Raw genomic sequence first — 12,313 nt, forward strand, 5'->3', positions numbered from 1 at the left:
GTAGTGCAGAGCTCCTGGTCTACATTGAGGGAATGTCTGCCTTAGGTGATGGCGGGGTGGGCAATTTCCTGCCTGTTCTGCCACAAGATTCATCAAACTTCTCACAGATGCATAATTAATGATCTGACCAGAGGATCACGCATGTTCAGCTAACCAAAAGAGAAAATGCTGGAAAACCTCAGCAGGTCTTGCAGCATCTGTAAGGAGAGAAAAGAGCTGATGTTTCGAGTCCAGACAACCCTTTGTCAAAGGGTCGTCTGGACTCGAAACATCAACTCCTTTCTCTCCTTACAGATGCTGCCAGACCTGCTGAGATTTTCCAGCATTTTCTCTTTTGGTTTCAGATTCCAGCATCCGCAGTAATTTGCTTTTATCCACGTTCAGCTATCCTGCTGCCCAGCCAGAATCAATTCAACCTGCCCACCAACCACTGGACTTAGTCTCCAGAATGGAAAATTCCACCCCATGATTTTTTTTTTCACCAACTTAATTTCTGTAACTCCCATCTGTTCTTCAAAGTATACTTCACATTTTTCATGTTCAACTTAATCTATCACATGCTTAAATCTACAGTTAACAATGTTCTCTTTCACTCTTCAGAAAGATATCTCAGTAAGTTATAGGTGGCTGAAAAGAGACAGGTGAAGACAAAAATATGGTCCAAGAGAAAAGTCTTCAGGAGGCTTTTGAAGATATGAAGGAAGAAAGGTGGCAAAGCAAAAATGAGTGGGGGGGGTGTTCCAGAGAGCCAGGACAGGGTAGCGGAAGGAGCACCAACCGGTGGTGTACCTGAAGTAACTTAGTGGCTGTAACAATTATTCATTTTCTTTATCTGAAACAGACCATTTCTCAGGATCATAACTGCATTGGCCACACAAGATTTACTTTGAAATATAAATGATTGGTGAAAGGCTAGCCAAAGCTCGATTGTCAAGAATCAACAACATCATGTTGAGTCATATGACCAATTTGGCAATTTGCCACACTTAACATTGAATTGTTTCATGCAGTGCTGAAATTCATCTGTTACACCATTTATAGTTTTATACTTTAATCCGATTTAATGGTGTGCAAGCTAAAATAGACAAACATAAAAGATGAGCGCAACAGGATACAAATGCTTAAGAGTTACTGAGTCATGCACTTATTTACACATGAGAGATTAAACTGAATATATTTCTAAGGTCTGTAATCTAAGTTCAGATGTTAAGTTTTGTTAACAGTCAATTGTTACAATGATTCATATAACTGCCAAAAAAAACAACAATTAAACATATTTGAAATGAAAGGCAATTATCTGTGCCACAGTTCTAACTATGTACTAATTTCCTTCAGATGAAGAACATTCTGGATGATATTTTAGAGAAACTTCCTGAAGAATTCAACATGGCAGAAGTTGCAGCAAAGACAGCAGAACGCACTCCGTATATACTTGTTTGTCTCCAAGAATGTGAACGTATGAACATACTTACCCGAGAAATCAGAAAATCACTTAAAGAACTGGACCTTGGACTGAGGGTAAAGTTATTTTACACTGTAGTGTCTTGACTAATAAAAGCAGTAGAACAAAAAGATCATGTTATGAGTTCACAGTCCTCGCAAAAAGGCTCACTTGCTAGGATTGATCTTGGAAATTAAAATGTGCCAGTTGCCCACGATTTTTTACCCCTGCCTCAGCTCATCTGCTACCGAAACCATCCACGTCTTTGTTATTTCTCTCCTGAATATTCCTGTGCTCTCCTGGCTGGCTTCCAGTCTTCCACCCTCCATAAATTTATCATCCAAAACTCTGCAGCTATCCTAACTCATTAAATCCCATTCACCCAACTCTCTGAGCTCATTGATTTACATTGGCTCCTAGTTAAACAACACCTGAATTTGAAAATAATCCATCCATGCCTCACCCCTCTTTGAACAAGCTTTTGGTTATCTACCCTAATATCTCCCTATTCGACTCAGTCAAATATCATTTAATGATCCCTCCTCTGAAGTGTCTCGAGACACTTTACTGCATTAAAGGTGCTAGATAAATGCAAGTAGTTGTTGTTTAACAAATAAATTGAAATCCTGGTTTGTGGACACAAGAATCCTATCTTAACTCTTTGTAAGTGGACAGGTTCCTTACTTGGTAGGTGTGTAAAATTACCTCCATATTTCCAATAGATGTTTATCATTGAATCTAACATTTTTACTAACTTCCAAGTATTTCAAAAGGAATAAGAAAGGGGCTGGCGCTCATTTGTAACTAGTGGGTTGGTTGCAAATCCAGGTCAAACTGATACAACAAAAGACTTTGCTGTGTTACAGCTTTAAAAGTTTCTAACTGAAATGAGTCTGAGCTGTCTCAACCTAGTTCCTATTGATTAAGAACCAAGAAAATAAATATACTCAAACTAAATTACTGCTCATTATCAGACATGCTGCAAGAATTCCAGGACCCACAGTATTTTGCCTTTAGGCTGCAATAGCTGCATGTAAAATTGAAATGTCACATTGATACAGTGAGAGACACCTTATGTTTAGGACGAAGCACTGTTGTTGGGGAATATAAAATGGACTTTACCCTGTACTTCACGTGAGCATTTATAAATATCCAAAACTAATAATGGTAATGTGCAAGTTCCTGATTAGGAGAGTGGAACAGAACAGATAAGGACATATTTTTTTGTGTGAAATTCAAGATTGGAAAATGTACTTTAATTAAAAGAACTAGATGAGATTTTTCTATTCCTGTTTATCCTAATTTGTACACAGGGAGAGTTGACTGTCTCAGCTGAAATGGAAGCATTGCAGTCAGCACTGTACTATGATAGTGTTCCTGAAATATGGAGCAGAGTAGCATATCCATCGTCATATGGACTGGCACAATGGTAAGAAAATTTGGCTTCATAAATGAATCACCTAATCGTACAATTCAAATGAACAGCTAGGAAAAATATTTGAATAGATTTTTTAAAACTTGGATTATTTTTTGAAAATCAGCATTAATTTGTTAACATCACACATCCAATGCCATTGAAAATTTAGATTAACACTGGCCGGCACAGAGTGGAATATGAATAAAAGGGAAATACTTCCAAAGGAGTTGTCTTCCGACTTCTCAATGGGGAGCCAAGTCCTCCAAGAGCAGAGATCAAACATTAGGCAAATTCTGTGCATGATTTCCCTCCTGTTAAATGGTTGGAAAATCAAGTGGAGTGCATGCCTTAATTTCTAATCTGCACTTCCTGCTGGCAGTAGAAAGTTGGATTGCATCAGATATTTATGATAGATTTTGAAGTTAATGGGCGAGATTCTTCGGCTTTCCAACTGTGTGTTTCTCCGGGGTGGAGGGCAGCGTGCCATTTGCTGGTGGCGGGATTCTCTGGTCCCGCCGCTGTCAATGGGATTTCCCACTGAAGACACCCCATGCCATAGGCAAACCTGTGGGTGGAGGTGTGCTGCCGGCGGGATCAGAGAATCTCATTGATGTGAACGGACGGAGAATTCCGGCCAGTGCTTCCTGATGAAAGTTGCTCTATAAATGCCAGATTATGAGTTATTATTTGACATTTCATGTTGTGTCACTGTTCCCATGAGCATATTTAAAGATATTTTAACAAATCGACAAGGGCCAACAAATCCGCATAGGATTCACCCCTCGAAGGGTTCACCCTGTCAGAGCACTTTACAATTAACCTAATGGATCAAAAAGGCTCCTAAATTTGAGGTCTCTAAGTCGGGGGCATTATGTCTCTGCCCTGATATTATTTGTAAAGACCGCTGCCCAGAAATTGCACAGGCTACGACAGATCTCTCTTGGCAACTTCAGTGGGAGGTCAGCAAAAAAATAATTGTATTAAAAGACCACTTAAAATTGTCTTTCTACTGAAATTACGGCAAAAGCTTAGCAGGAGAACCAGAGAATTTGAGGGCCCAAATTATGGAAAATATTCCAATTGGAACACACAAAAACATTAAAATGTGTTGACTGACTTGTGGGAATTCTGATGCATATAGTTTTGTCACAACTTACTCTTTGTTTTGGAGGTTCAATGATGTTATTCTGCGTTGCCGTGAACTTGATACTTGGACTCAGGACCTTGGTCTTCCTGCTGTTGTCTGGCTTTCTGGTTTTTTCAATCCCCAGTCTTTTCTTACTGGTAAGTTTAACTGGTGCATATCAATTCAGATATATAATACATCGCAGATAAAAATCATTATTGTGACCAAATTTCCCAAAAGGACATTTGAAAATACAATGCAACAGGATAACACGGTCCTGAAATTCAAGGGCCCTTACGGAAATGGTGTACTCAAGTTGGAGCTACAACATTGCTATTCTTTATTCCAAATTGAGATTCTCTTTAGTAGTCTCACAGAAGATTTATCAACCAACTGGCATCCTTCTGTATTCAGAAAATGATGCACTGGGCTATCCTTCTGAGGAAACAAGTCTCAAAAATGTCCATGCAATAAAGCAAAATAAACCAGTAAAGCCTCGTATTCAAAGGTATAAAGCACAAATTGGACATTATCACCAACCAGAGTATTTGCTACATTATGAAACTTCGTTTCCACTGCACTTTCTCATATCACTTATCAGAACAGCATACATTTATATAGAGCCTTTAATATCATTCCAAAGCTTTTCACATTAGTTTCCAAACAAAATTTGACACATATATAATGAAATACTAGACAGAAAATCAAAAGTTTGATCCTATTGGTAGGCCTTACAATTCATCAAAAAAAAGGAAGAAAGTGCAGTGAAGAGGTTTAGGAAGGAGATTGCAGAGCTGACAGACCGTGCAGCTGAAGACATTTCCACTCATGATGGAATAAAGAAAATTTGTGTTGCGCAAAAGGTCTGAATTTGAAGAGTGTAGAGATTTCAGGAAGTTTTAGAGCTGGAAGAGGTTAGACTGGGGGGTGGGGAGGAGACACAGACCATGGAGATTGAAAATGTGAACAAGGGAATTAATTTTAATCTTTTAAGAAAGCACGACTGGGGCTACTTCCTGATGTTGCATTCCCAACTTTGGAAAGTCAGTCTGGAATTTTGGTCTCCAAGAGTCGGGTACGGGCTGGAGTCAGCGCCACTGCCTCCCATGGCAGACCTGAAGTGGCAATGGAAGCAGGCGTATGCCTATGCTGGCATGTTAGGAGACATGCCACACACTGTTTCCTGGGACATAGACCTACTTCTTTTCATGGTTGTTGGGCCCTCAGACTCTCACCCCCATGACTCCTCATATTTCCCATTTCCACTCAACTAATAACCACTAGATACAGAACTCGTGAGCCATATATTAAGATTTTTTTTTTCATTAGCATTTCAAAGACTTGCCAATCAGCCATTCAAAATTCCCATCAAAAACATTAGCCCACTTCCAAACTTATAAAACTGTCAAACACCATTCACACTCCAATTCAAAAAACTTTAATCTAATTAACATCTCCTAATCTCGTCCAAATAAACAAAAAGGCATTATAAAATCCCTTCAAAGAAATACTAAAATATTACAAGCTATTAAATTCAAAAAGCATATATTTGCACAAATGTGAGTGGCACGTCAGAAGCTTAAGAAAGAATATAAAGATCAAAGAATGCCAAAAAGCTTGATAAGCAGGGAAAACTTGAGTACAACAGCAAGGTGGCCAGTAATATAAAAATGGACAGTGAGAGTTTCTATAGATATTTAAATAAGACTTCACAAAGTGAAAGTGCATCTGGGGAATTGATAATGGAACGTAGGGCTATGGCAGATGAATCAAAGTCATGATGTGGAGATGCCGGCGTTGGACTGGGGTAAACACAGTAAGAAGTTTAACAACACCAGGTTAAAGTCCAACAGGTTTATTTGGTAGCAAAAGCCACACAAGCTTTCGGAGCTCCAAGCCCCCTTCTTCAGATGAGTGGGAATTCTGTTCACAAACAGGGCATATAAAGACACAGGCTCAATTTACATGAATAATGGTTGGAATGCGAATACTTACAGCTAATCAAGTCTTTAAGATACAAACAACGTGAGTGCCCTACACTCAGGAATTTTCTTCCTAAAATACTCTTCCTTTAAAGTACTTCTTAAAAACCAACCTCTTTGCCCAAACTTTTCAGTATCTGCCTTAATATCACCTGATTTGTCTCAATGCTCATGAGGATTTTGGGTGCAGTTCCTACATTGAGGGGATATATAAATGTTTGTATCTTAAAGACTTGATTAGCTGTAAGTATTCGCATTCCAACCATTATTCATGTAAATTGAGTTTTTGTCTTTATATGCCCTGTTTGTGAACAGAATTCCCACTCACCTGAAGAGGGCTTGGAGCTCCGAAAGCTTGTGTGGCTTTTGCTACCAAATAAACCTGTTAGACTTTAACCTGGTGTTGTTAAACTTCTTACTAGATGAATTAAAAACAGGCATTTTGCATCTGTCTTCACAATAGAGGACACAAGCAACTTCCCAGAAATAGCTGTAGATCAGGAAATGGAAGAGCGGAACTCAAGAAAATTACCATCACCAGGGAAGTGGTATTGAGTGAAATTGTTGGGACTGTGGACTGATAAATCCCCAGGTCCAGAGGGACTTCACCCTAAGGTCTGAAAGAGGTGACTAATGAGATAGTTGATGCATTGGTTTTAATTTTCCAAAATTCCCTAGATTCGGGGAAGGTTCCATTAGATTGGAGGATAGAAAATGTAATTCTTTTATTCAAGAAGGGAGGAAACAGAAAGTAGGAAACTTCAGGCTCGGTAGCTTACAATAAGGCGTTATAGCAAGACACTTGGAAAAATTCAAGGCAATCAGGTAGTCGACATGGTTTGTGAAAGGGAAATTATTTTTAACCTATTTATTGGAGTTTTTTGAAGGTGCCACATGTGCTGCAAATAAAGGGGAACCGGTGGATGTACTGTACTTAGATTTCCAGAAGGCATTTGATAAGGTTATTGAGGAAAATAAAAGCTTATAATGCAGGGGATAACATACTGACTTGGATAGAGGATTGGCTAGCTACCAGGAAACAGAGTTGGCACGAATGTGTCTTTTTCTGGTTGGCAGGATGTGACGAGTGATGTGCCACAGGGATCAATGGGGCCTCATCTGTTTACAATTTATGTGACTTGGATGAAAGGACTGAAGGAATGGTTGCTGAATTTATTGACGACACAAAGATGGGTAGGACAGTAAATTGTGAAGCGGTCGTGAGGAGCCTACAAACAGGATAGGTTAAGTGAGTGGGCAAAACTCTGGTAAATGGAGTATGTGATTGCTGACCTACAGTGGCTCTGGGTTAACCAACTTCTTGATTTTAAAAAAAATTCTCATTCTTATTTTCAAATCTCTCAATGGCCTCACTAATCGCTATGTCCTCCAGCTCCACAACTCTGAGATATCTGCACATATCCAATTCTGGCCTCGAGCGCACCCAATTTTTATTGTTCCACCATTGTTGATCATGCATTCAGCTGTTTATGCCCTACACGCAGGAATTTTCTTCCTAAAATACTCTTCCTTTAAAGTACTTCTTAAAAACCAACCTCTTTGCCCAAACTTTTCAGTATCTGCCTTAATATCACCTGATTTGTCTCAATGCTCATGAGGATTTTGGGTGCAGTTCCTACATTGAGGGGATATATAAATGTAAGTTGTTGTTATTACACTTCATTCACTTTGGTGCTTTGCTATTGACACCAGTTCTGGCTGTGAAAGACAAATTCAGGGTTTGGATAAGCTTGACCCATAATTTGACAATGGAGCAATGGCTGATATTGGAAATGAAAAAGGACAATCTTAGTGCAGGGAACTACAATAAAGTTACCACAGTGACCACAGTATTTGATTAGAATCACTAAAATGAAATTAAAGCCAAAAATGCTAGGTTCTCAGCAGGTCAGGCAGCAGGTGAAGAGAGGAAGATAAAAAACACAAGAAGAACATAAGAACGAGGAGCAGGAGTAGGCCATCTGGCCCCTCGAGCCTGCTCCACCATTCAATAAGGTCATGGCTGATCTTTTCATGGACTCAGCTCCACTTACCCGTCCACTCACCATAACCTTTAATTCCTTTACTGTTCAAAGATGTATCTATCCTTGCCTTAAAAACATTCAATGAGATAGCCTCAAGTTCTTCACTGGGCAGGGAATTCCAGATTCACAGTCCTTTGGGTGAAGAAGTTCCTCCTCAACTCAGTCCTAAATCTGCTCCCCCTTATTTTGAGGCCATGCCCCCTAGTTCTAGTTTCACCCACCAGTGGAAACAACTTCCCTGTTTCTATCTTATAAGATTATGAAGGGAATAGATATGTTTCTATAAGATCTCCCCTCATTCTTCTGAATTCCAATGAGTATAGCCCCAGTCTACTCAGTCTCTCCTCATAAGCCAACCCTCTCAACTGCGGAATCAACCTAATGAATCTCTGTACCCCCTCCAGTGCCAGTATATCTCTTCTCAAGTAAGGAGACCAAAACTGTACACAGTACTCCAGGTGTAGCCTCACCAGCACCTTATACAGCTGCAAGTAACCTTGCTGCTTTTAAACTCCATCCCCCTAGCAATGAAGGACAAAATTCCATTTGCCGCCTTAATTACCCGCTACACCTGCAAACCAATGTTTTGTGATTTATGTACAAGGACATAAATCGGGTCCCTCTGCACAGCTGCAATTTTTTACCATTTAAATAAGTCTATTTTGCTGTTATTCCTACCAAAATGGATGACTTCACATTTACCAACACTGTACTCCATCTGCCAGATCCTTGCCCACTCAGACTATCTATATCCCTTTGCGGAATTTCAGCGTACTCTACGCACTTTCTTCTGCCACTCATCTTAGTGCCATCTGCGAATTTTGACACACTACACTTCGTCCCCAACTCCAAATCATCTATGTAAATCGTAAACAATTGCAGTCCCAACACTGATCCCTGAGGCACACCACTAGTCACTGATCGCCAACCAGAAAAACACCCATTTACCCCCATTCTTTGCTTTCTGTTAGTTAACCAATCCTTTATCCATGCTATTACCCATAACACCATACACCTTTATCTTATGCAGCAGCCTTTGGTGTGGCACCTTGTCAAATGCCTTCTGGAAATCCAGATACACCACATCCACAGATTCCCCATTGTCCACTGCGCACGCAATGTTCTCAAAGAATTCCACCAAATTAGTCAAACATGACCTGCCCTTCATGAACCCATGCTGCGTCTTCCCAATGGGACAATTTATATCCAGGTGTCTCGCTATTTCTTGCTTGATGATAACTTCTGTCGTAGGGAAAATACTTGAATCTAAGCTAACCGGCCTATAGTTACCCACCTTTTGTCTACCTCCTTTTTCAAACAATGGCATCACATTTGCTGTTTTCCAATCTGCGGGAACCACCCCAGAGTTCAGCGAATTTTGGTGAATTCCCACTAGTGCAATTGCTATTTCCCCCGCCATCTCTTCCAGTACCCTGGGATGCATTCCATCAGGGCCAGACTTGTCTATCTTTAGCCCCATTAGCTTGCCCAACACTACCTCTTTTGTGATAATGATAGTTTCTAGGTCCTCACCTGCCATAGCCTCCTTGTCATCAATTTGTGGCATGTTGTGTCTTCCACTGTGAAGATTGACACAAAATACCTGTTCAATGCCTCCACCATTTCCAGTTACTACATCCCCCTTCTCATCCTCTGAAGGACCAACGTTTGCTTTAGCCACTCTTTCATTTTATATATTTGTAGAAACTTTGCTGTTTTTATATTCTGAGCTAGTTTACTCTCATAATCCATCTTACTTTTCTTTATATCTTTTTTCGCAGCTTTCTGTTGACATTTAAAGATTTCCCAATCCTCTCGTTTCCCACTAATCTTTACCACTTTGTATGCATTTTCTTTCAATTTGATACCCTCCTTTATTTCCTTAGATATCCATGGCTGATTATCTCTTTATCTAGTCCTTCCTTATCACTGGTATATATTTTGCTGAGCACTGTGAAAGATCACTTTTAAAGTCCTCCACTGTTCCTCAATTGTCCCACCATGAAGTTTATGCTCCCAGTCTACCTTAGCCAACACCTCCCTCGTCCCATTGTAGTCTCCTTTGTTTAAGCACAAGACACTGGTATTGGATTTTACCTTCTCACGCTCCATCTGTATTTTAAATTCAGCCATACTGTGATCGCTTCTTCCGAGAGGATCCCGAACTGTGAAATCATTAATTATTCCTATCTCATAACCACAGGACCAGGTCTAAGATAGCTTGCTTCCTTGTAGATTCCATTACATACTGTTCAAGGAAGCTATTGCGGATACATTCTATGAACTCCTCCTCAAACCTGCCTTGACCAATTGACATGTAGATTAAAATCCCCCATGATAATTGCTGTACCATTTTTACATGCATCAGTTATTTCTGTTTATTTCTCGCCCCACCATGATGTCATTATTTGGTGGCCTATAGACTACGCCTATAGTCTTTTTCTCCTATTTCTAATTTCCACCCAAATGGATTCAACCTTTTTTTTCCCCCCATAGAACCTACATCATCTCTACCACCCTGATGTCATCCTTAAATATCAGAGCTACATCACCTCCCTTACATTCCTTTCTGTCCCTCCGAACAGTCTGATATCCCTGGATATTTAACTCCCAGTCGTGACCATCCTGCAACCATGTCTCTGTAATGGTCACCAAATCATACTCATTCGGGATGATTTGTGACATTAACTCATTTACCTTGTTTCAAATGCTATGAGCATTCAGATAAAGAAGTCACTACAAATACAAATCAAAATATTTAAGACTAATTCTGAAGGGGAAGAAAACTAATTATGTTAAATTCTTAAGCAATTATGCAGAGTATAGCCCGGAAGAATGAGTGGCCTTTGGATAAGATGTGCCTGTCTGTGGATGTCACCAAAAAGACCAAAGAAGATTATAGTCACCCACCGAGGGAAGGTGCCTACATTCATGGACTCTTCTTGGAAGGTAGAGGTGAACATTTCTATTTTAACCAAATTGGAATCTTAAAAACAAATCCTTAACATTGTAACCATTTAAAATGATAGAAGTCTTTTGTTACAAATTAGTTTGCAGGCTCTTTGTGTGTTCAGTTCATACATTGTGATGCTGGAACAAACACTTATTTACCTGGACGCAAGGTATCAAATGTCAACTATTATCCTGACGTAGTCAATAGAACAAAGAGGAAAATACAACCAAACAGACCACATCTTAAATTATAACACTTCTTGCCATCAAAACAAAAGGGCCAGAAGGCTGTGCAGGATGGAATGGAAGTGCCTATGAGATGGTGTTAGCAATCTTTTGCAAAGCTATATAAAATGGAATGAAAAGCTGTTTTACTTTTGAATTAAAATGTAGATTCAAATTAGACTTGTTCATTCGTATTTATAGTTTCTTCTACCTAAACACCATTGTTGTCCCCAGGTGAACCTACTGACAGCCAATTGTAATTCAAAATGGGGAAGATTTTCACACACGATCTTCAAAGTTTAGGTTATAAAATTTCTGATACTTCATTTAATCTTGGTTAAAAAAAATAGAATCCCTACAGTGCAGAAGGCAGCCATGCAGCCCGTCAAGCCTGCATCAACTCTCCAAAAGAGCAGTCCACCCAGGCCCTCCCCTCCATCCTATTCCTGTAATCCCACACATTTGCCATGGTTAATCCACCTAACCTGCACATCTTTGGACTGTGGGAGGAAACTGGAGCACTCAGAGGAAACCCATGCAGACACAGGGGGCCCGATTGGTAAAGTCAAATGTGAGGCCATTAACGCGATCCACACCTGTGCAGATAGCCACTTTACCGACGCCCAGGAATGGCCGCGATCCGATTCGCGCCCAAAATGGGCGCAATCGTGATTTAAATGCATTTGCATGCATTTAAATTGAATTAATGAACTGCCTGTCCAGCTTTATCAGCATTTCCCCCTTTACCACCGCGTTCGCCAATCCGGAATCGTGCCGAAATGGACATGCTGAATAAAAGTCTGTTTTGGGCGGTCCAGCTGCTGAAGAGATAAGTTCAGCACCACCAACGGCTCTCTGACTCAGATCGGTGGTGGAGGGGAGGGAGGCGGGCCAGATCATTCTCTGGTGTTGGGGGGCCGGGAGGGGGTGGTGGGTTGGGGAAGGAAGAGGGAAGCCCGATCGCTCTGGTTTGGGGGGGGGGGGGGGGGGGGAGAGCCAGATGGATCTCTGGGGGAGATGGGGCGGGAGAAAGGGGGCAGGGGGTTGTGATCGGTCTGGGTAGCGGGGGGGTGGGGAGATAAGGGGGACAGTGATGTCTATGGGGGCTATCACTCCCGCTTTTTG

General features: G+C 40.6%; 1 protein-coding gene across 1 annotated transcript in view; it reads left to right on the forward strand.

Annotated features, from left to right (window-relative positions):
• The window catches only part of LOC144503618 (dynein axonemal heavy chain 11-like), a 383,758-nt gene that overhangs the window by 370,229 nt on the left and 1,216 nt on the right, over nucleotides 1-12,313 (forward strand). Inside the window, exons 78-81 of the mRNA XM_078228239.1 lie at nucleotides 1,336-1,518; nucleotides 2,755-2,870; nucleotides 4,030-4,142; nucleotides 10,820-10,960. Of these exons, the coding sequence (XP_078084365.1) occupies nucleotides 1,336-1,518; nucleotides 2,755-2,870; nucleotides 4,030-4,142; nucleotides 10,820-10,960 (553 nt within the window). The remainder of the gene's footprint in view (nucleotides 1-1,335; nucleotides 1,519-2,754; nucleotides 2,871-4,029; nucleotides 4,143-10,819; nucleotides 10,961-12,313) is intronic.

This window comes from Mustelus asterias, chromosome 2 (genome assembly GCF_964213995.1).
Source record: "Mustelus asterias chromosome 2, sMusAst1.hap1.1, whole genome shotgun sequence".
NCBI classification, from domain to species: domain Eukaryota; kingdom Metazoa; phylum Chordata; class Chondrichthyes; order Carcharhiniformes; family Triakidae; genus Mustelus; species Mustelus asterias.